At 50.8% G+C, this 25,610-nt stretch overlaps 1 protein-coding gene and 1 long non-coding RNA gene across 7 annotated transcripts; one reads left to right on the plus strand and one right to left on the minus strand.

Moving 5' to 3' along the window:
- On the minus strand, positions 1–24,428 carry LOC117225253 (uncharacterized). Of its 3 annotated transcripts, XM_033478625.2 has the most exons (3): positions 19,535–19,742; positions 4,658–5,049; positions 1–4,597 (listed from the first exon to the last, which is right to left on the minus strand). In XM_033478625.2, exons 2-3 carry the CDS (start codon positions 5,027–5,029, stop codon positions 3,647–3,649), a joined length of 1,323 nt encoding a protein of 440 aa, XP_033334516.1. In that variant the 5' UTR covers positions 5,030–5,049; positions 19,535–19,742; the 3' UTR covers positions 1–3,646. The 3 variants fall into 3 exon arrangements, with proteins under 3 accessions (XP_033334516.1, XP_033334517.1, XP_033334515.1); XM_033478626.2 differs by lacking the exon at positions 19,535–19,742 and adding an exon at positions 23,722–24,428 and having other exon boundaries at positions 1–5,049; XM_033478624.2 differs by having other exon boundaries at positions 1–5,049; positions 19,535–19,743.
- Positions 8,341–11,953, plus strand: LOC143258880 (uncharacterized). 4 transcript variants are annotated; one of them, XR_013032816.1, is made up of 3 exons: positions 8,341–8,862; positions 9,254–9,520; positions 11,754–11,953. It is a non-coding gene; the product is annotated as an uncharacterized LOC143258880 (long non-coding RNA). The 4 variants fall into 4 exon arrangements; XR_013032815.1 differs by lacking the exons at positions 8,341–8,862; positions 9,254–9,520 and adding an exon at positions 10,060–10,539; XR_013032817.1 differs by lacking the exons at positions 8,341–8,862; positions 9,254–9,520 and adding an exon at positions 10,060–10,539 and having other exon boundaries at positions 11,760–11,953.
- Positions 24,429–25,610: the final 1,182 nt, after the last annotated feature.

Below are 25,610 nucleotides of genomic sequence, written 5' to 3' on the forward strand. Positions count from 1 at the left end.
TTATTGTCAAAAACATTGAAAATATTTATTTCGGTAATCATATACAAGTACACTACACGCTGTGGATATGTCCCTTAGATCTAAATACTTATGTCTCCGTGCAGCCGGAGAGAGGAGGATCAGGAAACACGTGATTGGAATCATGTTTACCGTGGATGCAGCGGCCGATTCGCCGCGCCGTATTTAAGTTGTATTAGGAACTGTATTCGTAACGTCCTCGAAAGAAGCTATTATCAAAGGGTAACTGGATAGATGAAGGGAATGGGAGGTGATGAAACGAAGGGTATCAAAGAAGTTCCTTCTCCGGCCGATGCTCTCACACGCCTTTTTTTCGTCGACATCCGCGCCCCGTTCATCGGCACGAGCGGTTCTCTGATAAAGGTGCAAAGTTTCGTTTTGTATGTACAAGTTATCGATCGCCAAAATGTTCAGGGGAACGTCGAAGGGCTCGCCCAACGCTATTTACAAGACGACACAGTCTCCCGGTCCCTTCGAAACTGTCCAACATCGACTTCTCGAGGCTGGGGCCAGATTCGTTTCGTCGTGAACTTCGTCGTTATAGGCACTCGTGGTTGCGAGACGGCGAATCAACTGCGGAACAACGCGACGATTCGTGGAAATCGAAACGAAGGATACGAGCGTTTTCGTAAACAAAACAGACCGAGAAGCTAGATCGGAAGAGAATCGTTGCCAGGTTGATCCAAGAGAAAGAACATACATCATCGCGGATAACTTTTAACTGATTGTGTATTTCTGTACATTTACAAAAGATAGAGGATTCGAAACGAAGCGCCGACGGGTCTCGCCTTTTCATCGTCACTACGCGTTCCGTGATCCTTTTCATAATGATACCCTCGTTCACTCTGAGCGAGCCGCGATCCATCTCGGCTGTCGTTCGCAGAACATTGTTTCCATGCGACAATCGTAATAATAATAATAATATAAACATGCCGTATAAAATATAGAAAATTCACGCGCGGGGTGTAACGTAAAAAATACGAGCTGGGAATAGGGGAGTCGGGGGAGGGGTGTCGGGGCTCGGTTGGGTCAGATAATAACACGGACGAGATCCTTCCGCGAAGAACGCCGATTAATAAAACAGTCTTGTAATGTGTCTTCGTTAAGATACCTCAATCGGATGAAGGCTCAGAATTTCTTGGATCCTCTGGATCATTATAAAACACCACGAAAAGGTAGTGAACGCTGAATCATCATTTCATGCTCGGGTCCCGATCGTTCATCGTTCGCGCAGCTGTTTCCCGTGACATAGTAGTGGAATCTGCGGGAAACGGTGTCTCCGTCAATTACAATCGAAGACACTGCTTCCCGAGGCTCCTTGTAGGCGATTAACAATAATAAATAAAGGTATAATGATTTACAAATAGAGCGGCGTTCGGTTAACGCTTGGAGCCTGGCGGTTGCGCTCTTATCACGCGTTAAAGTCACTTGAAAATTCACAAAATTGATGATACGCTGACAATTTGGGGGGAAATAAAGTTATCTGAGTAGTAAATCTGATTCTTCTGAACATTAACTGGTAATTTTTACGAGTTTAAAAGGTCTGTTTTCGAAAATAATAGAGAATAACGTGTCGCGGCTGGTGTTTCATGGGTCCGTCATGTTGGATCGTTCGAGTTCCGCGTCAGGCTCTCAGGGTTAACCTAAGTCGGCTTATCACACTTACAGGGGGACGTTGTCGAGCGCGCAGATCGAAACGACATCCGGCTTTCCCTTCTCTCGCCCTTATAAATACATAACAACGCGTTAAATCACAACAACGCCGCCTCGGATCGGAGAGCGGCTCGTCGCTTTGGTTCTGTCTCGTTCGCCTACTCGGACGACGATCGATCGACGCGTTCGTTAATTAAAAACGCCGCGAAAAGAGCGTTACTTCCTCTTGGCTCGCGCGACGATCAAGATTGCTCTCTCCTTTCCAACTGGTTCTCTCTCCGGTTTCTTCGATCGGGTTCTCTCGTATGACACTGAAACGTTCCCGCTCGCGCGTTCTCTCTCGCAAACACACGCGCACTCGCACGCACGCACACACACACACACATACACACGATATCGAAAAATACATTAATTTGAAAATATATATATATGTATATACCGTACATATACGTATATTTATACATATGTATATTTCTTGCATATGTGCACTATGTATAGTAAAGTTACACCCATAGGCTTGCTTAATACTTGGATGCTGCGCGTTTCCGGTGTGTCCGACCAAGTCTCCGCTTCTCTCAGAGGGTCTCTCAGTATTACAAAAAAAAAAAAAATGAAAAAAAAAGACGAAAAGAAGAAAAACTAATAGAAATCTGAATGTGATCGCTGCATCAACACACGCATCCTCCTCGCTTGCTACATACATATGTACACTACGCAGTCACGTAAAAGTAGTAAAAGTATAAAAACAAAGGAAGAGAAGGTAGAAAGTAATGGTAGGGTCGCGGGGACGCGAGGATGAACCCTGTGGAGGATTCGTGGGGGGGAGTGAGGAGGTCCGAGAGTACGCTATTTACAAAGAAGATCAGCTTTCGACGCGACTATCACAAAACGCTCGGCTCCGCTGGATTCTTTGCTCGAAGAATAGGAAACGGCGTGCCGCGCGAGGAATACGACCGAGTAATAAGGACCGACAGGGACGGGCTTATTGCTTTGCGCCTGCAAGGTATTCAAATCGATAATGATCAACTGGCGGTAGTGAAATTAGCCGGTTGCGCGATGACCAATTGTGAGGGTGGTCCGATGGGAGTCGGAAGCTCGGCGCGGCTCGCTGACCCGAAGATCTTCGAAGTCATCGTCCGACGTTTTCTCGATCTCTGATCGCGATTAGGTCCCGGGTTAAATTAGCAGGAGTCGTCCGAAGATCTTCGAGTCGACGGGGCGCCGAGGCTAGTCCCGCGACAACGTCGCGTTCTTACAAATCGCAGGTCCGGCGTACGATCGATTTCGCTCGAATCAACGATAATGATGGAAGTAGCATTCAACGAAATAACCTAAGAGAGTCTTACAGCGTTAAGTTACTTACACCCTAGACGCAATCTTATCACCTAGATCATCGTCACGATAGAGCGTGGACAGTGGGAGAGACCCGTGTTTTGGCTTGCGACGCACTCGACTCGACCGATCCCCTTTCGCGCTTCCATTCGTCGGCCAGCTCTCTGCCCACGACGTCCGATCGATTCTCCGTGTACAAAAGAAAAGAAGCAGGCTTCGAGCTGGCCGATCGCAAGCAGACACCCAGGGCCAGGTGTCCGACACCTATCTACCTTACCTAACTTATCTGACTGTGATCTAGCTTATCCCATCGATAAGGTTCTGCTGCACGCGATATTGGTCGATGCCAAGGCGGCTCCAATACTGCAAGGTCTGGTAGCAAAACACGTACGGACTGCTACGCACCCTGCGATAACGATCGCCGTCCACGCCGGAAGTCTTCCTGGTCTCTCTGTGATCAGCCCAGGGATAGTCGTGGTCATCGTGGCCGTCTGAGTCGGCGCTGGCGCCGCGTCCAATGCAGCTCGGGGTTCTTTGGATCGGTCCTCGGATCGCAAAGACGGCCGCGCACGGCGCGATCGATAGAAAGAACAGTTCCTCGCTGGTCCACTCGATAGCGAAGGAGAGGACGATCAATCTGGTCTCACGGGCCGCTGACGCCGGCGTTCGCCGGCAGCGAATGGTGAGCCGGTACCAAACTCTCCGTCGGTGGTTTACCAAGACGAAGTATCGACTGGAGGGAGGCTACCTCGGAGGCTAGGCGGTCCAGCCTGGACTTGACCTCTCTCTCGCTTTCGGGCACGGCGGTGACCGTGGGTCCGGTCCACTCGGCGCCCAGGGAGATGCCGGAGTCGCGTTCGTCGCTGGACCCTTCGTTGTCCCAGGGCGGCGACGCCCTCGGGCCGGGTTCCTGCTTGATGCCTTGCAGGGCCAGCAACGCGCTGGCCGCGTCTTTGTCGCCGATGCGCGACTTGTGCCTCAGCTTGTGCGGCAGGCTGTTGTTGGCTGCTGGGTTCTGGGAGCTGACCACCAGCTGCGGCCCCTCGTCCCCGCTGCCGGATGATAGTTCGAACGGCGACTGTGCTCGTCTGCCCCGGGACAGATTCAGCGCGCTCGTCGTGTCCAGGTGCATCGCGGGGTGTGGATAAGCGTACTGGAAGCTCTCCGACTCGGGGTACGCCGAGGTCTCCGGCACGTAGAGCTGTGCCGGGGACCTGGGCGATCTGGCACCGCTGACCGGTTGATGGATCACCGACGTGTGCACTGGACTGGGTGTCCTCGCGTAGAGGAGCGCCGCTGATGCCGGCAACTTCGCTCTCTTGACGCTGATTGGTGGCTCCGCGGGCAACGCCGCCAGCACGTGTTCGGTGCTGATCACCGACTCGCCGCTGATGCCGAATTTGTCGCGGATCGCCTCGAGCTGTGCCTTCAGAATGTGATTCTCCTTGCTGAGCTCCATCACGCGCTGCTCGAGGACCATGTCGTTGAAACGCCGCTTCTCGCGGGACCGCTTCGCTGCCTCGTTGTTACGCCGCCTGCGGTCCCAGTAGCTGTCGTCCTTCTTGTTGTCCGGGATGAACTCTCTTTGCTTGCGCTGAGAAAATAGCTCTTTTCTGATGTCGAAGTTCGGGGGGAAATTTTCGGGATGTATCACCTGTTGGGCGTCGTGATGATGGTGCTGTTGCTGCTGCTGTTGCTGCTGCTGCTGCTGCTGCGCCGTCTGCTGCTGCTGCTGCTGCTGCTGCTGCTGAGGCTGAGGCTGATGGTGGTGGTGGTGGTGGTGCTGCGGCTGTTGCTGCTGCGGGGGCGGCGGCTGTTGCTGCGGGTGCTGGTGTTGCTGTTGCATCGGGCCCGCGTGGTGCGCCGGGTGCGTCAACGGCGGCAACGGACCGTGGGCGTCGTGGCCGCCGTGGGCACCGTGTCCGGCGTGCGCCATCGTGTGGGTGGCCGGCATGTTGCCGTTCAGACATGCGGTCTCACCGTTGATAGGTGATCCACTCTGACGGGTGACAAACTCTGCCACCATAATTTGTCTTCTTAGTACATCTGCAAGCAAACGAGAAACCGCGAATTAGAGCGACGACGGGCATAGACCGTAACAGTGTGCGCACGTAGTTGGTAGAGGATCGGGGCGTTATCGAACCGGTCGGATAACGACCGGGAATTAATGGTCGATCGTGTTTTATCCCGTTGGCTAACATGTCGGGCAACGACGGCGAACAATCCGCGGGACGAGTTTATTAACGGCGGTGACCGGCCGCGCCGCTTGCCAAACGATTACGACGACGAACGCAACGAGTTCTCGGCGACGCGATCCGCCGAGGGACTGGATCAAAGATCGCGTATGAAATTTACGTCGATGACGACGATCTGCTCCTTTCTGCCCCCCGCCCCCCCCAAAAGGACCGCATTGTAACCGCGCGTGTTTCCTACGACAAGGTCCTTCGAACTTCTAAATGCGAACATTTATTAGCCAGAACTCGCACGAAGCACCAGTTCCAGGGAGCTTATTCACGCAGTCCTTGTACGGCTCGGTCACGCGAACGTCGAATGACGGACCATTACGATGGAAGGTCGACCGACACGGAATCAGGAAGAAAAGAGAGTCAGCCGGACACCCGGACGACCTCCCAGGATCGCCATTTTTCCCGTGCCATTGCGCGGCTGGATCTCGGATTACGATCCGCATCGACCGCTCGTCGCGGTGTCTTTCTGAATTCTAATCGCGAGAGGCTTGAGGACTCCTCGGGATGAGTCAACGCAATCATTCCATGGTGGTGACGAGACGCGCAACAATTATAACATGGGCCCATCTCTGAACTGTAATCAAAGACATCGCTGATAATTCGCCGCGCCGGTGACGCATCATTATGAAAACTGTGCGTCATACCTGGCGCAGGACGTCAAACAACGTTAATTGGACATTCCTGGAACGATGGTTCATTCATCGCGGTAATTATCCTCGTTGCGTGCGGCGAACTACGGAACGTGACCGGCGATGTTTGCACTCTAATTGCTTATTCTAATCCCTTTCGCGTGATTGGCGATGGAATCGACGACCCTAGACCAACGACAGTACGAAGACGATCTCCCCCGAAGAATCTAGGAGGAAGGCGATAAGATGCTAAAGCGTCGGCTGTGGGGACAGGTCTCGTTAGCTCTCGCAACCGTTATGCCCGAGAGTGGCACCCATGGCCAAAGGTGAAGCATTCCGAGGGATTGAAAGACGTGCCCGCACTGCCAACAATACTAGCTCCGAGCAACAGCAAGAGAAGTCGCAAAATAGCCTTGGGTAAGGTCGTGCCACTCAAGGCCGAAGGTGTCAGCGAACCCAGCGACCGTTGCCAGTACGAAACGTTAGCGGACATCGTCGAACAAGCACGGATCTTCTCGACGTAATTGTGTTTGAGCACCTATTAAACCAACCTGCCGAGTCTCTCTCGAGTCTGTCTCTGTGTTTCTTATATATTTACAAGTCGGCAGCCTCGGGACTTGGCTTCCGAAGCCAGCCTCGTTCGTCGCATCATACTTTTTCTCCCGTTTGGTAACACCCGCGGAAGCAAATCTGGGGAATCGTTGTGCTTCCGATCCCAAGGTAAACGTACGGTGAACACGCTCCGTTGTCGCGGAAGGCAACGTCATCCTAAGTCATCCGGAGCGATCCTATCTCAGGGAAGACAGGCGGCAGAGATATATCGCCGGCGTAAAAATGATGAACGCGGACGCGTCTCCGCGAGCAAGCTCGCAATTATGTAAACGCTCGTGCAGCCGTTTCCGCAAATCGGTGATGCGCTTGTTACATGGTAATTGGCAGTGATAATTGTTCGGGACGATAACGTCGGATTTAGTAACTTTGTTACGATTTACAAGCGGAAGCCGCGAGGCGCGCGTGTCTTCCGCCGATACGATGATCGAATTAACCCGCGACGATGGGTTTCGGTTATCTAGACGCGATCCGTTGATTAGACTACGGTAATTGGGAAGTAATTTGCCGTTGCGCCGATCGCAGAAAAAAAGAGCAAGAACGTGTGAACGTTAATCGGAGGCGAATGGTTGCATAAGGGAGCACGTGTATTCACGGAAAACGTGACACGGGCTGCGACGTCGCTTTCTGCAGTTTTTGCCATTGGCGTACCGCATCATGAGAATATTCGTTTATTCCAGCCTACGGCGTTTGCAACGAACAAACCAATAGAACGCGTGCGCGCCGCACGTGCGGCACGCTCCTGTTTTCGCGAACGACTCTAAAATCGATCTATCGGTGCATTTTTGGCCTGGCGCTTAATGAGCGGCGGGCGGCATCGGGTTGGTGTCATGTTCACGGTAAATGCCGGCTGCAGACGAAAATTTTCCGTCGGCAATGCTACAGCAATCAGAAGCGTCATGTTCTATAAACCCCGTCAAGTTCTATAAATAGTAGAGTATTGCACGTTTTTCCCAATTATTCACGCTTCCGGCCCGCCTTCGTTGAATCCTCCATACGAGAATTTATATCCTCGAATTTGTCAGCTTGCCATCTCAGCTACATCCGAAAACTTTGTACTTGGAAAAATAACGCAACACCGGTAATAATCTTATGATACATAATCCCGAGAAATCTAACCGTCGTAATCTTACTGTATTGGCTATTCGGCTAGATCCGTGGGCTAATTTTTCTTTAACTTCTTCTGTAAGCGAACGGAATGAAAAATACGATAATCTAAATATTTAACCCCTTGACATACCGTCTTCTTCGCAGTTACTGTAATTAGAAATTTTTCGATTGCAATAATTTCTTAGAAGGGAAAGAAAATTGATGCTTATTGTGTGTGTCTAAATTTACTCGAATGTTTAAATATTGATGACAAGAGATTAGAATTTTATTCCAATTTCAAAGGACAGAATAACATCTATACTCAATTAATTATTATCAGAAATTTTCATGACGAGTCGGACTCGTCAAAATACGGCAAGGGGTTAAATTGAAATTCAAATAGCCGTCGCGTGGCGGCGTCGACGGCAGCGGCGCGAACTAATTTTGAATTGGAACTTGAAAAATTTGAATGAGCTTGCGTCGAAATGAGCGGCGGTTGTTACCACACCTAACGAATACGTGTGGCAAGGGTATCGAACCTGAACACGCTAGACGAAGCTCGCGCAAAACAGAGAGAGAGAGAGAGAGAGAGAGAGAGAAAGAGAGAGGAGCCGAAAGAACGTGAATTAACCGTTGAAGCACGCGGACCGAACGTTACGTAACAGTCTGGTTGCATTGTGTGCGCGTGCGTCGCAACCATCCACGTGCTGCTAGGCGGCTGTTAGACGCGAATGTCAGCCGTTTATATCACGGAAGCCGTCGACGGTAAATGTATCGACGTACGTGAATCTCTTCTAATCACGTACTCCTTCCGAGCGAGCAACGTGCCGTCGCGGCCTCGCGACTCGCAGTTTTACGATCGTTCGAGGCTGCCGTGTGTCCTTCCTCGTCATCGATTATGTATTTTGTACCTTAATTTATCCCCGGTGGAAACGGTGCGTCACACTCTAAACGGAAACTGTTCCGCTCGACATTTCCGTGAAACGCAATCGGTATTGATGATTTTCCCATGCGGAAACAGTACCGGGAACTTCGTAATCGTGATAGTTCGATGCAGGTCGCTAGAGGGCACTGCGACGCAACGTGCCGAAAGTGTCAATTTCTATCTATGACGATACTTTACGACTTACGGGAAGAGTAGGACGCGTTGCCTCTCTCTCTCTCTCTCTCTCTCTCTCTCTCTCTCTCTCTCTCTCTCTCTCTCTCTCTCTCTCTCTCTCTCTCTCGTTCGAAGGAATCAAATTTAATATTTTTGTTCGAGATACAACGATGCGATGGCCCAAATCGTAAGAGTTTGAGTTCCTCGAAATCCGCCGATTCAATAAGAGTTCGTTGCATTTAGTATTAAATTTGTGGCCTCAGTTAGTATATATACAGACTTCGTCCTTCCTACCGATGTCCCAACGTCTAAGGAAAGGGCCCACTAGGATAGATGAGTCCTCTAGCGGGCCCCCGGACGAAACGTCATCCCCTCTCCTTTAGTCCCTAACAGCAGTCAGATCACAATCGCCAAAAATTGTGTCAACAATTTTTAATTGATTAATAATTGTATGTACACACTGAATATTATTATTATTATTATTATTATTATTATTATTATTATTATTATTATTATTATTACGAATCGTGTTTACGACATGGAAAAATTCACCTAGATGGGAAACTACTTGTGCGCAGTGTTTTCGATCTTGGCTAATGGGCGCCTGATTCATTAGATCGCCACGAGGTGCGCGATCAGGACACGAATCCAGCTCTCGAAATTGAGCAATCACCTGGAATTTCAGTCGCGGATTACGTGTACACGAGGTTCGCGTGACTCATGTCGCGGCTTGTACCGAGTTCTATCGATCCGATGATTTTTCCCAGAGCAGAAAACACGTCGCCCACGTGAGATATCTATTGTGACGAAATCGTCGCTCGTGCCAACAACCGTGTCACATCGCGGTGAGTCTTATTATTACAATATTACCAGAAATTCCATCTGCATCTTTGTTCCGTATCGTTTGCTGCTTCATTTATCCGGTTCACTGGCAAATTAATTATTGCCTGGATCACGAGCGATCAATTAACGGTACATATTTCCCTTGTCGGTTCGAGGAACCATCCGGCGCGTTACCGGTTGAGTCATATTTAGCCATTACACACGTCTCGCGTGTAGATCTCGTTGTCGGTGTACATACTTGTATACGGTAAATAACACGCGTGCACGCGGCCTGTACCAGGAACGCATCGAGAGAGGAGGTTGTCGGCCTTGTTCCCGTGAAACGCGAAAATTTATCAGGGGTAACGCGCGCGCAAGCTCCGGAAAGGCTTTACGGTCCATCGTAAACGGCAGAAACGATTCGTTAGCGGGTAATAGACGCCACCGCGGGTTCACGGGAAATTATCGAGCGAATAATTTAGCAACCTTAACGGACGGCACACGCGGTTTCCGCGAACGCGCTCGATAAGAATTGGTCGCACCGCGAAACGGTAATTATAAACGCGCGCGCAAACATGGCGAAATCCCCTAGCTAGTTGTTTCTGCGCGTTGCGCAAACTGCGCCGCTGCGCAAAGATCGTATCAACGAGCGCGCGCGCGTTTTGCTTGTGGTGCGCAAAACTGCCGGCTTATTATATCGGTGTGTGCAGCTTTCGTTTCGTTTCGTGCCGTGTTCCTCGGGGTCGATATTTCTCCATGGAGATAATAATAGCGGACCCTTGGCGCGCGCGTCACGCACACACCAAATAATTACGTAGCATTGGGCAAGCGTTGGAATTGATCCGGCCTGCGCGGCGCGGTGCGGCGACCGGCATGCCTTGCGTTGGAACACCTCTCCCCTCCATATTCGTTCCTGGTACGATCTCGCTTCCACGGAACAATAATTGCACTGCAGCAACAATGACTCGGCACTGACTCGATTATCGCTACACCCGTATTGCTTCGAATGCACGGCAGCAAACGTATTTACGGTTAACACCAGGTACGGACACTTTTATTACGGTCTTATGAAACTTAACCTGCGTAACTCTGAAGTCACCTCTCCCCCTCCATTCGTTGCAATTTTCAAGTCCTATCTCGTTTCTTTTTGTTACGCTAGCTCCACTTAGTTGAATACTTTCAATTACGGTATATATACTTTTGTAATTACCTTCTGATCACATGCTTTTAGTTCGGACTTGAAAAATAAGGTTATGGGAGATGTGGTCTTTTAGGGGTTAAGTAGGTGAAAGATAACCTATTATTAGACTCTACTATTGTCATTATCTTCCGATGATTCGATGTGTCGTAGATTAATAAGATCGCAAAATATCGTATCTTGTTTGAATTCGCTTAATGCTTCGTGTAAATGTTTACACAACCGCCCAAAGCATAGCATGAATGAAACACGAGAAATAACAACCATTACTTAATCTATGCGGAGAAACGTGATAACAATATTCGTGCTAGAAATGTTGTAACAGTCATATACTGTAACAGTTATAACATATATATAACCTAACGATTCGTAACCGCAAACTACATGATGCAATTCAATCGGATAAACAAATTATCTCCTACCCATTAAAAGCTTGTATAACAATCTTTTTACTCGCATTTTCGATTTCTGGTTACGCGTTCAACAGCGATCCTCGTCCTGGCCGCGACCAATTATCTAATTTCGCGCGCGATTCTTTCGAATCCCGGCGACCGTTAGAATTCAAACGATCGTAACCGGTAAATGGCGCGTCGGCCGACGCATGCGCAATTCGCGGCCGCGTGACGTATAGCGATAGTCCGACGCGCACGTGTCTGCGAACCCAAGGAGTCACGTTTCGCGTTTCCGTCGTGGAGCGTCGCAAACACGCGTTATTCGCTCGCGTGCCGGCGAAAATAAATGCTCGGCGAGAGAATCCGCGACGCGGCTCGATTCTTAAATTATAAATCGCAATTAGATCGATCCGCGTTGGTCACGTGTACCGTGGAGGGCTCGTGTCGCTTGGTTACGCAACGTTACACTAGCCCACTGACTCGTGACGCAATTTAAATGACAACACTACTCGCACAGCCATACATATACGCGCGACAACTTCTTCTTATCGCTTCTCAAGCTTTGCTTATACAATTCTCAAAACTAAAACTGTGCTACACCGTAGACCTCCGCATGAACTCCCTAGGCATTTAAAGAGATAAAAGCGACAGAATTTTGATTGCAAGGTTTAGACGTGGCAATGAAGCAAGAGGGAAACAACACTGGAGAGACTGGAAAGGCAGAAAATGCAGGATCGGTGAGGGAGATGAGGAAAGCTTATTGGCAACCTGTGAAGCTACTAAGGAGATAAGGGGGATGGAACAACTTTTGAGCGAAACAGGAGAAGGCTTGGAAGCAAGAAGGTGGAAGATGAAGATGAACCTGGAGTAGGTAGTAGACCTGGAGTAGATATATATATATATATATATATATATATATATATATATATAACAATATCCCAATGTTCTAATACTCTATTCTAAATAGGAACATGTCTCGTCCTCTTTCTCCTTCCCTACTATATATATATATATATATATATGCGCTTAATTTAAGAATATTAGACCAAAGTGTAACTTTAAGCATAGTTAGAGCTTGACAATTTCTATTGATAATTATATCTTGTTTTTATCGTTATTTTTAGAGTATGAGCAATTGAATATAGATTTTAGTTATGCAACGAAGTTGCATAGGTCGTAGGTCATCCAAAGCCGAAAGGCGAGGATTATAAGTGAATAAATAAAATAATACCGTAGACCTCCACATATCTCCAATTAGTCTGACTAAGACTCGTGATGAACAATACATAATAATCGTTGTAGCAGCAGTATGAATGGCGAGGCAATGAAATTATTTCCGAGCTTTCCAAAGTACGAAAAAGCTTACAGTAGCAATGCCAGTGATCGGTCGCACGTATTATGATCAACCGTTCAACGCACTCGCAATTAATTCGTGCGTACACGTATCGGCGTGTAACAGCGCCAGTGGAGCGCGAACGATTAGGCAACGCGATTTTTCCGTGGCTCGTTCTGGGCCGATTATTTCGATCGTAAATTTAGCGTGCGGTCGTAGCGGTCGATTATTCGTCGGAAAATCCGCGAATACGCCTCGACTTTCCGCCGCTATTAATATCTGCGATGACTCGCGCGAACTCACCTCGATGAATGATTCTATGGCGCAATTGCATAACTTCCTGTATCTGTTTTTCCATTTCACTTTTCGAGCGTTGTTTTTCCGCTTTCTATTTTTAAGCACGGCTGACGCGCATGTGCGCGCGCGCAAGCTACACGCGTGTCCAGAGGTCGTCGCGACGATCGGATCTATCTTGATAATCGTTGAAAAAACACTGGCTGATAACGCACGAAAATAGAACACGATCAATTAGGTGGGAAAATGTCTTTCTTGGGCACACGTGTTGTCTACACGCGCGAAAGATCATCTCGCGAATGTTCATCTCGCTAACGTTAGAACCACCGAACGCTAAGGACAATTAGTATTGCCAAGAATTCGCTTGCAAAATGCAGCGTAAGATCTTCGAAATTTCTATAATCGCAAAGTAGACAACTTGGAAAGTTTGATCGGCGACTCTAGGCTCTCTGCGTTATACAGAGCTGAAAGCAGCTTTGTTCATAGTCGAGCGATTCCTGAATTTTGTTGACTGCGTAGTTGCCCCATTGTTTAACATTATTCTAAAATAGCTTGACTATGTGACAACAGTCACAAGCAGCACGACAGCAGGCTGACTAATTCCGTGGAGAAAGATTATGCGAGCCGGTGACACGGGTTTCGCAGTCACGCGTGCACATGTGGTAGTTGTGCGTCGCAGGGGTTACGCAATGGCGTCGCCGGAGCACGTGGCCGCCTGCCTTTCTGTCTCTTCTTTTTTCCTTCACCCGGAACCGGCAGCACGTGGACATTTTTTTCCGTGGATGCATAGAATTTTTACACGGATATCTAACGACACACTGACATGACTCACATAAGCGCTGCCAACGATTCCCCTTACGGTCCCCGCGCGCTGTAACAGTTGATTTATGCAACGGCGGCGAAATTATGCAACCGAGGTAAACAAAGGAGGAACGACGATGTTCACCCGTGTCTGCCATCAACTGAACCCTTAAGTGCCGGGGCAATTTGTTTGCTCCGATTAGCTCTTGGGTAGTCGTAAAAACGTTGATATTCCTTATCGGACGATGCTATAACGATCTAACGTAACACGCATTGTGCTGCGATAAATGCATCGCAACGTGTAGGATGCAGATCTTTATGCATAATCCTTGGAATTTTACAAACTTGTTCGTGTCATAATAGAGATCACGATATCGAACGCGTGCATCGAGGACACACGTATACACGTGGCGCAGCAGAAACGGTACATAGTACACGGATCGTAACAACGATACACTAATTACACACGTATGTTAAATGCACGCGAAACGGGTATATCTGTGTGTCATAACCGCATGAAACCGACGTTCTCTCTCTCTCTCTCTCTCTCTCTCTCTCTCTCTCTCTCCGCGACAACGAAATAAATTTCTGTCGAACGAAGTTCATAAGACACGCGGCGGCGGTCCCCTAATTTCGTTCTCGGCCCGAAAGTCGGGCAACACCGAAGTAAAATATAAAGCATCGCGGGCAATTACGGGAATTTACGAGGCGTTTAGACGGCGCCGCCGTCTTTGCCCCCCTCCCCACCTAATAATCTCGATAGACGGCGGAACTGTAAATCCCGCGTCGCGTCGCGACGCGTGGCGATTCCCCCGTTGACCCGACGCCAGGCCGGCATTTGTTTTTCCTCCGACGCCGGCCGTTTCGGGGAAAACGCAATGAACGGGACGCCGCCGCCTGGCTACGTTACCACCGGCGCCGCGGCTTCGCAGAAATTTATTCGCGCGATATTTCAACGCGTCCGGCCGGCAGGATTACTTTTCGACGAGGGCCGGGTTCGCGGCGGATCGCAAATCATCGCCGCGGTCGATATTAATCCGACATCTGGCCGAGGCGCAACCGCCGCAAAAAGACGAGCGTGAGTCAACAAGTTGATCCCATTAGCCAGATACGAGAGGCACGAGAGCCTAAACGACGCACGGGATGCTTAGCGGGCACCGAAGTCGAGACGCGGCGAAAACGATCGTCCAGATCTCGCTCGGCTTTCGAAACTGGAGCAGAAATGAAATTGCATGCGGCCGTACGCTTGAAATCGGCGCTGTTCGCGGGGATCTGATCACAAGTGGACGGACGAGGCCCTAAATCACTGTGCGACCGGCGGGCAGCATCGTGGAGAAACGATTCTCGTGTAGGAAATCCAAAGTTATCGACGAGGAAAATTGCGTCGACATTTAACATATTCATAGTTGCAATATGCCAGCGCGACGTAAGAAACTATTAATTCTCCGAATATTGCGCAATGTGTTATGACTTCAACCGGCAAGGTGCAGAACGTGTGACTGTACTTACGCAAAGTACAAGGTCGCGGTTACGTGTGTAGCGGTCGCGTTATGCAAATAATTGGGAGATTGCTTCACGAAAAATCGAGAGGGTTCGGAGCTCGCTCGATCCAATTGCGTGGCGCAGATCGGGGCCTGAAAGGGGGCGGCGCGCGCCGCGGGGGTCAGCTTGTCGAGCCCGTAGACTCGGACCGCGAGGCACGCAACGACCTCCTCGCGCACGACCGCGTGTCTTTTTCTTCGGCTCGTTCCGAATCCGAATTGTATCGGCTCGGCCGCGTGACGCACGATTATGTAACTAGAAGAGCACGCACCGGGGCACGGCCGTGCGCGCGCTGCGCACCAACAACCGCGTCGAACGACACCCGAGCCCCACCATTTTCGTCGTCCTGCTCGTGTTCCTAATGTTTCTGGTCTACTCTGTTTGCCCCCGCCCATAACCGTGTACCCTCTTGCCGAAGTAGCCTAAGGACGCGACCGCTATCCGCCGCATTAACCTGGTACCGAACAACGCGTTACCAAATTCCTCTTGTGCTCCGACCAGAAAAACCTCCTCCCCGCTCGCAGCGATCATCCTTATCTAAGAGACAAACGTTCCCGCGGGAAATCGCCCCGGAGGTAAACAATTCGGGAGCTAACCAAGGTCGCTACCATCAGAGTAAGCACCCTGCTTTTCGAAATACGAATCGTGAACGCTGTGTGCTGCGAGTGTTCGGGCGTTTGCTTTCGAAGGACAGGTCTCGGGCCTCGGCTAGCCGCCGAACTCAGGTAGTCGAGCCTTTTGGGACCAGCCTGGCGGAGGACAGTGGCCGGTTTTGGGCAAGAATTAGTCGGACGGAAGAGAAAAGGAGAGGAAAACTGGCTCGGGTCACAAAGGCACCCGCAGACGGTCCCGGTTTCCCGCTGAGAGAAGCAATTTCCTCGGCCACGCGCGATGCTCCGCGAGGGATTCGTGCGAGTTATCTCTGCAAAAACATTCAGACCATCGTTATTCGAGCAGCGATCACGAGATCCTCCTATCGAATGCTCGGAGACACGAGTTACGCTGTTGCGCAATCTGTTTCGGATTCCTTTCATTCAGTCGCGCCTTATCGCTCGCGGATCTACACGAGTCTCTAGCAAACAGAGCTCTTCTGATAGTGGACACGACGTTTCTGCAAAATCGGTGCAACTTCACGCGACTTTCGACCTTTTATTGCCAGCCGCGACACAATCGCCACGCGAGCCGGTCGAACTCGAAACGTACGATTCCCAAGCGAAACCATGAAAATTAGCAGCGAGTTGTCGATAAAAAGAAGCTCGTGTTCGAGCGATGGTCGAGATCGGGTAATGCTCGCGGGCAGACTTCGGTCCTCGGCGGAATCTATGGAATCGGAGATTTTTCGTGGCCGCGTGGAAGCACGCTTGCAGAGAAGGGCAGAAGCGGAGGAACGCTCCAAAAATGCGGGGATAGGAGACGCGGCGAGCGGGCCTGAAATAGTTGCCGGAGAGTACGTCGAACTTTAAGTACAGTACATAAAGGCACGTGCACAATGCCGGCCACTCGATACCGCGTCGGCCATGCGTGTTACGATTGCGGTCAGCGCTCACGTAACGCCGAGCGCTCCCGCTGATACCGTTATCGGGCCAGCGCAGGCATTTCGAACCGGTCTCCGATTTCGTTTCCCGCTCATTATGCAATTGGTCCCGCGATAACGCGACCGCCACCGGAAAAACAAAGTGGGGAACCATTGTCCACGCCCTGCGCCCGCCTCGACCCCCCTCCCCCTCCGTTCGCAGCCGCCCCTGCCCTTTGGAACTTGAAACTTGACACAGTTAGGTTCCGGCTCCGAGCCCCGGATTCCTCGGAAAACGAGCCTACAATCGATGAACGTTCAAAACAAGCAATCACAGTTATCCATTTAATCTAATTTAATTTAATTTAACTTAATTAAATTTAATTTAACTTAATTTAATTTAACTTAATTTAATTTAATTTAATTTAATTTAATTTAATTTAATTTAATTTAATTTAAATGATCCATTTCAACGGATTCATTTCGCTGTAAAACTGATTAGAAGCTTGTTGTCTCGATTGCCTGCCGATTGCGATACGTTCAGCGACTTTGCACGTCAGCGTGCACGAAAACATCGTGCATCCCGTGGAGAGATAAACACGTCTCACGCGCTACGCTGATAGTTAAACGGGCATAAAAAGTGCAACAGATCAATTTAGCTCGCGACTCGGGTTTCGGATCGAACGAACGTTTCGAAGACCGTGCCTCGGTGCCACCCGGTATGCGCCGTGACGCAATAGGAACCCGAGGAATTGTACAATGCCGGCATAAGTGGCCCAATGAGCGTCCGTCAAGCGGAACGAGACGGGCGAAAATAATTGAGATCGCGACGCGTCGGGTGTACCGTTGCTTGCGGACAAGAGAAGAAAGCGTCCCGAAAAATCGGCGAGGAACAGTTCACCGCAGGAACAGTTTCGGGAACCCGAGAAAAGGGGATCGACCGGATCCTCGATCCGACGAATCGTAGGCTTATCTGCAGATAAAAGACACCGGGTGAGCGGAAGTCGAGCCTCGGGGCCCGCGTTCGTGATCCTCCACCGGGTGTCCGAAAATTCCAGCGACCCCGTTATCGACGCCCGATCTTTCCTGAGAGCGAAATCGTTCCGCCCGGAGACAAAACGATCTTAAAACTTCCACGGTTTCTGTTTTCGAACCGTCTAACGACCCTGATCTATTTGTCTATCTGCCGAGCAACGGCGCGGCGGCGGGGAGGGTCCGATAAGCGGCGACGGCGATTATGAAAGCGGCCCGAGTCATTTCTCGTTTCGAGATACATCGGGCGCGCGCGATGGTAAACGAGACCTCGTCGCTACAACGGATCGACGTAACCGTCCAGGACGCGATAAATCTCGTCGGAGATTTCTTGTCTCGGGCCACGTTCACGACGAGTGCCAGGAACGAATTGTCCCACTCGAAGCGATAGCTTTCACCGTTATCTGGATACGTAGAGCCGAATAATCTGGAAAACTGCTATCGAGAAAACGATCAGTCTTGGGAACAATGGCCGCGCAGGGAGAAGAAAGATGGTGGGAAATAGGCCCGGGAGGGTGGGCGTACGCGTCGTCCTCGGAATCATCGGTTTATCGGAATTTTCACGCGTTCCACGTGAGCTTCGCGTGTCGTCTGCTCGATCCGCCGACACGTGACCTGAGGTAACGTGTCGGCGACTCGCGCGAATATGTTTCCTCTTCAACGCGTGTTACATAACGAACACGTGGAAGACGATGTCCGCGTCTCTCCCTCTCTCTCTCACTCTCTCTTTCCCGCCGGAGGCAACGGGATTACGAGAGTCTATTTTAATTCGTTATAAACAACACTCGCCACCGATTCCCGTGGCCGAGGTAAACAACGCTGGCCTGCGGTGTTTCAATGACGATTTAACGCCCGCTGATTTATACGTTCGATCGTTTTTATTCGTCAACGATCGATCGTTTCGCCGGGACAGATGTGTTGCCTGGGAAGGATTCCGGGTAACCGAGAGAGATTCCGGGAAACAACGTGGAGAGAGCACGATGGATAACGCGTGGGCGGTTTCGACTGATAAACAATGCGCCAGGGACCGGCTTAAGAAATAACGCGGTGCGTGATGCAACCGTCGGTGCACAGCAATGCACACCGTCGCAGAAATGCTCGCGCAATTCGCGCCGGCTTCGACACAGCGCCTCCTGTTCTCGGGTTGCAGTTGCAGTTGCAGTTGCAATTGCTGCTGCTGCTGCTGCCGCCGCCGCTGCCGCTGCCCTCCCCGCCACGTGACTCCTACACGTGCACACGGAGCGGTGTCTTACGCGAGACCGTTCACCTTCGTTGCATAATACTCGCGCGAAAAGGTCATCGCGAACAACGGAGCCAGATATTTCCTAATATGATTGATAAACCGGCTGATCGAGCCGATCGGTGGGACTCCAACACGCCTCACGACGTTGCGCCCTCGGGAAACACGCTGCGATCGCCGGGATTTTCGCGATTTTGTAACGCGGTCTCCGTGTAACGACGCTGCCTCGGTAATCGATCCAGCGCGAATGCCACCGCAGAAACGACCCGCGTTTTTTCTTTCGGGCGTTTCTTTCTTTTCAAATTGCAACGAAGTTTCCTTCTTCAGATTTCCTGGAAGGAATCTAGTCGGGGAATTCGATCTAGTTAAAGAGTATCGGTAATTCGTGGATTTCTCGGTTCACCGCGAAATCCGAGTCTATCGAACGCCATCGTTGATCGCGGGAAAAACAACGTGACTATCGTCCAACGATTCGATCGTTTCGTCCATTTGACTCGGTATTATCTCACGATACATTTCAATCGGATTTGTTTCCTCTAAATTGGTTGCACCCACGAAGATCAACGAATACAGCTAAAACTATTGTTAAAAGCCACCGACAAAATGGACCGAGTCAGTGACTCGTGCACGATTCTGAAAAGGGTCCGTCTAGACCCTTAGAAATAAATAGACGATCGGTGAAGTCTTGTTACCTGGTCCAGCAGGCCAGAGATCCGAAATTCCGATTCTAAAGATCGTACGACGACAATCCTCTCGAGGCGGCTGTTGATCGATGATCGAACAATGACGTAACACGGGATCCCCGGTATCCGAGACGAGTAGGATCTTGTTATCGGGGTGAGCCGTGGAAAAGAAGAAACGTCGCCGGTCGTGCACGCGTTGCAACTGCACTCGACCGGCCGTATGCACTCGATTATAAGAGTGTCGCGTCACGCGTTTCCCTGGAACGCAGATACCGCTAATCCCGGCCGATGTCACGCCGAACAATCGCGAGATCGAGATAACCGGTGCACAATGCGAAATCCACCGCCTGCCTCCTCCCCACCGCAACGACCTTGTCACCGATATCTTTCGATATCCCATCGTCGCAATATGTTCCGGCTAGCCAAGCCGTTCGCTATGATCCGGGGGGATCTGTGTGTCAGATTTTCCCCGGATTACCGAGACGTCCGGCAATACCGAATGTTCGGCCTTTGTTTAAAAAAGAAACGCGTTTTTCTTTCGGGTCAATGTCTATCGAGATAGCCCTCCCCCCCTCCTTGCTTTAGTGCTCCTATGTGCTTCCGATACGATCGCGGTAATCCGGGATTCGAGTAGCCTCTCTTTCTTATCCGCGATCGCAGATATCGGGAAAGTACAAAATTCTTGAAGAATATATATCATTGGAATTAGAGAGAAACTGACAGAATCGTTATGCGACTGGCACTGTTTGTTCAATGGTTCTACGACAGCCAACGCGTCATACTCGTCACAGAGCCAATAACGAGACGTCAGCGACTCCGTGTTTTCTATCTGTATTATAGCCAGAGCGTTAACGTTGTTTCATAACCGAGCAGCCGCTACCTCTAGTTTGCCAAGCACACGTTCTATTAATCAGAAGCCTGTTTAGCACTCGATGAACCCTAACATTCCGAAACGATGCTTCATTTTCCCTCCCTAGAGCAGTTTCGCTGCAACCGAAGCTCGTCGTTTACTTTTACGCATTCCACCGCGTTCTCCAAAAAAGCTTGCTGCACTCCTCGGCTACCGCTAAATTTGTTGGCAAACGCCGTCTCTGTGACGATACAAAACGAATCCATTCTCTGGGAGAGCTAACGAACAGAGATCGACCTTAGAATCAACGGTCTCCAAAAACTGCTCCGCCTTCTATCAGTTCTCGAATTCACTCGGCAGTCGCCTAGTTGAATCGGACGTTAGCGATTGTCAAGACCAAAGCGAAAACGAGCGAGCACAGCGTGAATCGCAAAGAGCATCGCACTCGGACCGTGCCGCCGTCTCTCGGAAGCAAGGAAACAATACCAACATAGTTCTGGTTCGCAGACAGTCCTCCTCCTCCGCTCGTGACCGCGTTTTATCGCGTCTCGACCGCGAAGCCCGAGAACGTGTCTCGGTGCACGTGCGTGCCCTTCGCTCCAAGTCCGTGAAGCTTATTGCACACACGGTTTACGCTACGACGAGGCTGAGAGTTCTGCAAATTAGGCCGTGGCCCACTTCGGCCGCGAATGCCGCGATAGAAGAGAGAAGGTGGCGGCGACCAAGGAGGAGGAGGGGGTGGAGGTGGAGAAAAGAGGAGAAGGAGGTGGTGGAGGAGAGTGGGATCGATGCCGGAGTACAAAGCACCAAGAGGATGGAAGGGGATAGAGTTCCCGTTTTCAAGCGACGCGACGCGACGACGATCACGATCGATCGCGTCTTCTTCGACGGCCACCACGTGGCCGAACTTTCATCTGTTTCCCCTCTACCACGCGTTGCTCCAGTTCGCGAAAGAAACTGCACCGAATGCGCGCTTTGGGGGCCAAGATGGCCGTCGGGCTTCGCCCCGATTCGTCAATCAACGTTTACGCGCTACGAGATCTCTTGCGATTTTGTAATCGCGTTTCGCTCTTCGGCCGAGAGAGTAGAACCCGTTCGGTATCCTTTTAGGTGGAAATTCTCTAGCTAGAGAAATTTAGCGACCAGTTTTTCATCAGTCGGACGGGTATGGTCGTTAAGGGCCGAAGGGAATTAGCGAATTATCGTGACGCTGGGAATTATAATCGCTGGGGGAATCTTTGCCGAATCGATTCGTCACCCGAATGGCGCGCCGGCGATCACCCATGGCCGGATACGATAACATGGCGATACAATAACAAGGCTGCAACTTCTTGCAGTCCGCACAGTTTTTGCGGCGCGCGAAACGCAACCGATCGTAAATTTCCTGCGACGCTGCCAGCGCCTTCGAGATAATTTGTCTACAGTGTATGCAGTCGTTGTCGCCAACTATTTTCCGCGATCGTGACAAGACACCGTCTGGCACATTCTCCGCTGGTGCAGATAAGGATCAGAGTCCTCCTCGGCTCGTCACGAATGACGCAACGGCCGCTGCCGCGTTGCTCACGCGTTGCACGAGACTTTCGTAAGCGTCCGCTCCGAAAACACGATCGATCCGCGCGGCACGCCGCCTCGGTCCCGATCTCGGATATTCCCCGATCGACGTCCTGAGACCGCCAGGTGCGGATCTGCTCCGATAGCGACGATACCGATCGGAAACAATGGGCTGGGCTCGGGTTTATTGAGCTCGAGCCGCAAGACGCCCGTTGCGTCATCCGAATCCTTTAGCCGAGGTCAGACTCCGCCGATTGCTTTTCAGGGTCGGTTCGGACGCGGCCCGAGATATAAATCGGCGGTCGAGATCCAAGATCGATGGGGACTCTGGCGCAGATTGCCGGTATTACGATCTCCAAGTGGAAATTTAGAGTCGTAACCGTTGAAACTTCTCGAGTTCGGATCGGGAACGAATGATCTGCGGAGAAATATCGGCCGCAGATTTCTCGGTGCGCTGGGCAAATACGATGCTGTAATTTCGGAGTCGTAAATATCGTCACGATGCTAGGCGAAATTCGTCGCCGCGTTCGCGGAATGCGCGCCGACAGAAACCAGACCGGGGCTCGTTACTGGAAAGTGACGAAATTCCGTGCAACGAATATCGGCGTTGAATTTTTAACGAGCCCGCCGGAATCTCATCGGCGATCGAGATCCGTAATCGGTAAACTGCACTTTGAGACCAGTCCGATACACGCATAAACGCGCCGGAGTAAACACGGCGGAGCCCCCGATCTGAATCGGAGCCGCTAAAAATACGGATTTCACTGTTCAGTTTTTATCCCAGGATCGGAGATCGACGCGAGATCCATCGGGGATCATTTAGCAATCGCAATTCCACGCACAAATGCAAAGGTTCGCAATCGGTTTCACAATAATCTCATCGACTCTTTTTCCCGTTCGAGCGAGATTTCCCAATCTCCTCGGGGAACGAGCACTGCATGTCCGACTAAAACGACGGAATTGTCGCACCGATTTTCACGGGATCATCGCGGATTACCGGCAAAGCTAATTGTTAAAGCCCGGCCACGAAGCACGTACCACACATTGTCCTGGACACGATCGGTTTCCAGTTCAAAGTCCCGGCGCGTGACGAGTCGTTGGATGATAACCGTCTATTCAACAAATTATCAAGGCCCCTCGTTTCGATAAAGCCTCTAATCGAAATCGATCGCCGAACGCGCGGTTATTAAAACGCGGGGAATAATCGCGGTGAAGTCGAGGCTGGAAAAATAGAAAAACCACTTTGGGGAAGAATCGACGACTCACCGAATATACGACCCCCGCAACGTACGAACCAGGAAAACCGTAGCGTAGCCACAGGAAAAAGAGGTCTGGCACGTGGCGAAACGTTACAATATCGGACCGAAACAATTGACGTCGGTGGCCGCTAACCGCAGAAATTCGCACGTCGCGACGCCGCGGTAACGTCAGCGGGGTCCCTAACGTCTTAAAAATCTGCACGAGGACTAGAGCGAACCAAACTTTGAGCAAGCTGCTCGAGAACATCGGATAATCCCAAAAAATTGATCTTACGCAAGAGGCGCGAAACTTCGGAAACCTGAGGCTAGGGTTGCGTCAACGGTGGTTAGCGTCTCGAAACCTGCCCTATACGGAGCAACGTCAATGGAAAGAAAGTCAATTTTCACCGGTGGAAGCTTTCAATTTTCCGGTGAAACGTTTAGAGGGACCGCGAACCGATTTTAATCTCGAACCGTAGCGAAAAAGCGATCAGCGAAAACCGAAGGTCGGAAAAATCTTGGGGTCCGTTGGGGCAATGCGAAGAAGAGCTACTCACCAATTTTGAAAGATTCTCTCGAGCAGGGTCGACCGACGGAACAAAGATCCACTTTGGCTGTTCAGGGTGGTCGGTAGTGTTTGTAAACGGTGGTTCGCACGCGTCGCTTGGCGAACGATCAAGTGTACAGTTTTCCCGCGGGACACGGGTCCGTGGGTTCACTGGCAGTGCGCGGGGAATCCCGTTCGTCGAACCAACGTGACGGCTATAGTTGCACCGTCGCACGAACAGAGCTCGACGAGGTCCCTCTTGGTCGGGTAAATCCAGAGAACGCACGGCTTTTACAAAGTCACACAAACGGTTGGAACGATTCGAAAAAAAACAACAGAGTAGTCTCCGAATGAGTCAGTGATCCTCGACGGTTCTGCTCTGGCAACAGGCACACTTGCAATCGAATCACTGAGTGCACCCTCTAACCCGCGAGAGGATCTTTAAATCCGGTACACGCGATCGGTGCTGCTCTCGAGACGAGCGTCGGTGAACTTGAACTGTTCGAGCAGGTGACAGTAGAGAAACACTGTCGGTGTCTCTGCGTGTCAATGGTAGAGTAACAACGGAACAAGCGCCGAGAGAGACAGAGAAAGAGAGAGAGACATGCACGTCTGCTCGCTACGGTGTCGGTCTGCAAACTGACTGCACGCTAACCGAGGACCGAGACTCGCGACTGCCGTCTTGGCCCCAATGTCGCGTCTGGGCTTCGAGTTTGATGCGAGAAGCTGACGCGCTCGGTCACGTGTATGTGTCCCGCCTTCTCCCTCTGTATGTGTACGTTTATGCCTGCGTGTATGCGGACACACCGCACCGCAAGGATCGTCTCCGTCTCTGTCTCCGCTTCGTCTCCGTCGCCCAGCGTTTCGATCGTGGTGGTGGACGCCGATTTCGGTGGTGGGGGACAACAGATCCGCCCGACGGGGGAACCTTATGCCCGGTTCACGTTCAGTTTATGCGCGACTCTCCCCACCACCTGACCCTGCGTCACGGCGCGGCACTACGACTACGACTGTTGTGTTCCCCTAGATATCCCCCTCCAGCTCGAACACGCCCCCACCAACGGAACCGTTGCACCGCGCTCGCGTTCGCGTTCGCGTCAGATGCACGCAGCGTACGCGCGATTAGATTGCATCGCGCGGCGACGCTGTGCGCCTCGTGCTCCTTACCTCACAATGCACCTCTCTTCCTCCTTTTTCTTCGATTATGGTTTCGTGACGATTCTTACGGTTCTCTTACGGTTCTCTTGCAGTTCTCTTACGGCGACAGCGTTTAGGCAACACCCTCCCCGTCTCGACGTCGCTCCCATTTCTGCTCCGACACCCCGTTTTCTGGTGATCAAACTATGCGACTTCATTCGACTCATGTACATTCGGAGTGGAATCAGTTACGTGGGGCGTCGATCGGATGATTTGTTTAAGAGTCGTTGCGCCTAGGGTAGGTGGGACGTTGTGGCACAAGTGGGGTATAACTTTAGCCGAGAATGCAACGGGTCCGTATTCTTCGTCGCTCGAAATTTTATCGCTCCGTTGATGTCGTAACGACTCAGGATAGTCTGAAAGTGTCGTAATAAAAAAGTCGTACGAGAGGCTATTAAACGGCCGTCTCTGTTTACTCTGTAAGATCGATTGTGAGCACGCCTAATAATTTCAAACTTCGAAGCTGCGGAGTTCGAACTAAGCGTGTTCGATTCTTAAAAAACAAACCATAATTCTTTATACTCCTCTTAAACTTTCGTGAACACTGTGCGATACACTTTGGTCCTGAAAATCCAACCGATTAACTCGTTTCCGCGAGAAATTCGATCGAATAAACTTCACTTCCCGACCATCCTTAGCCGACGCATACCCGACGAAATTCACCTAACATGTCGGAAGGGAACTGTTTCCGAACGGAAGCGA

This window comes from Megalopta genalis, chromosome 2 (assembly GCF_051020955.1).
Source record: "Megalopta genalis isolate 19385.01 chromosome 2, iyMegGena1_principal, whole genome shotgun sequence".
Lineage (NCBI taxonomy): Eukaryota > Metazoa > Arthropoda > Insecta > Hymenoptera > Halictidae > Megalopta > Megalopta genalis.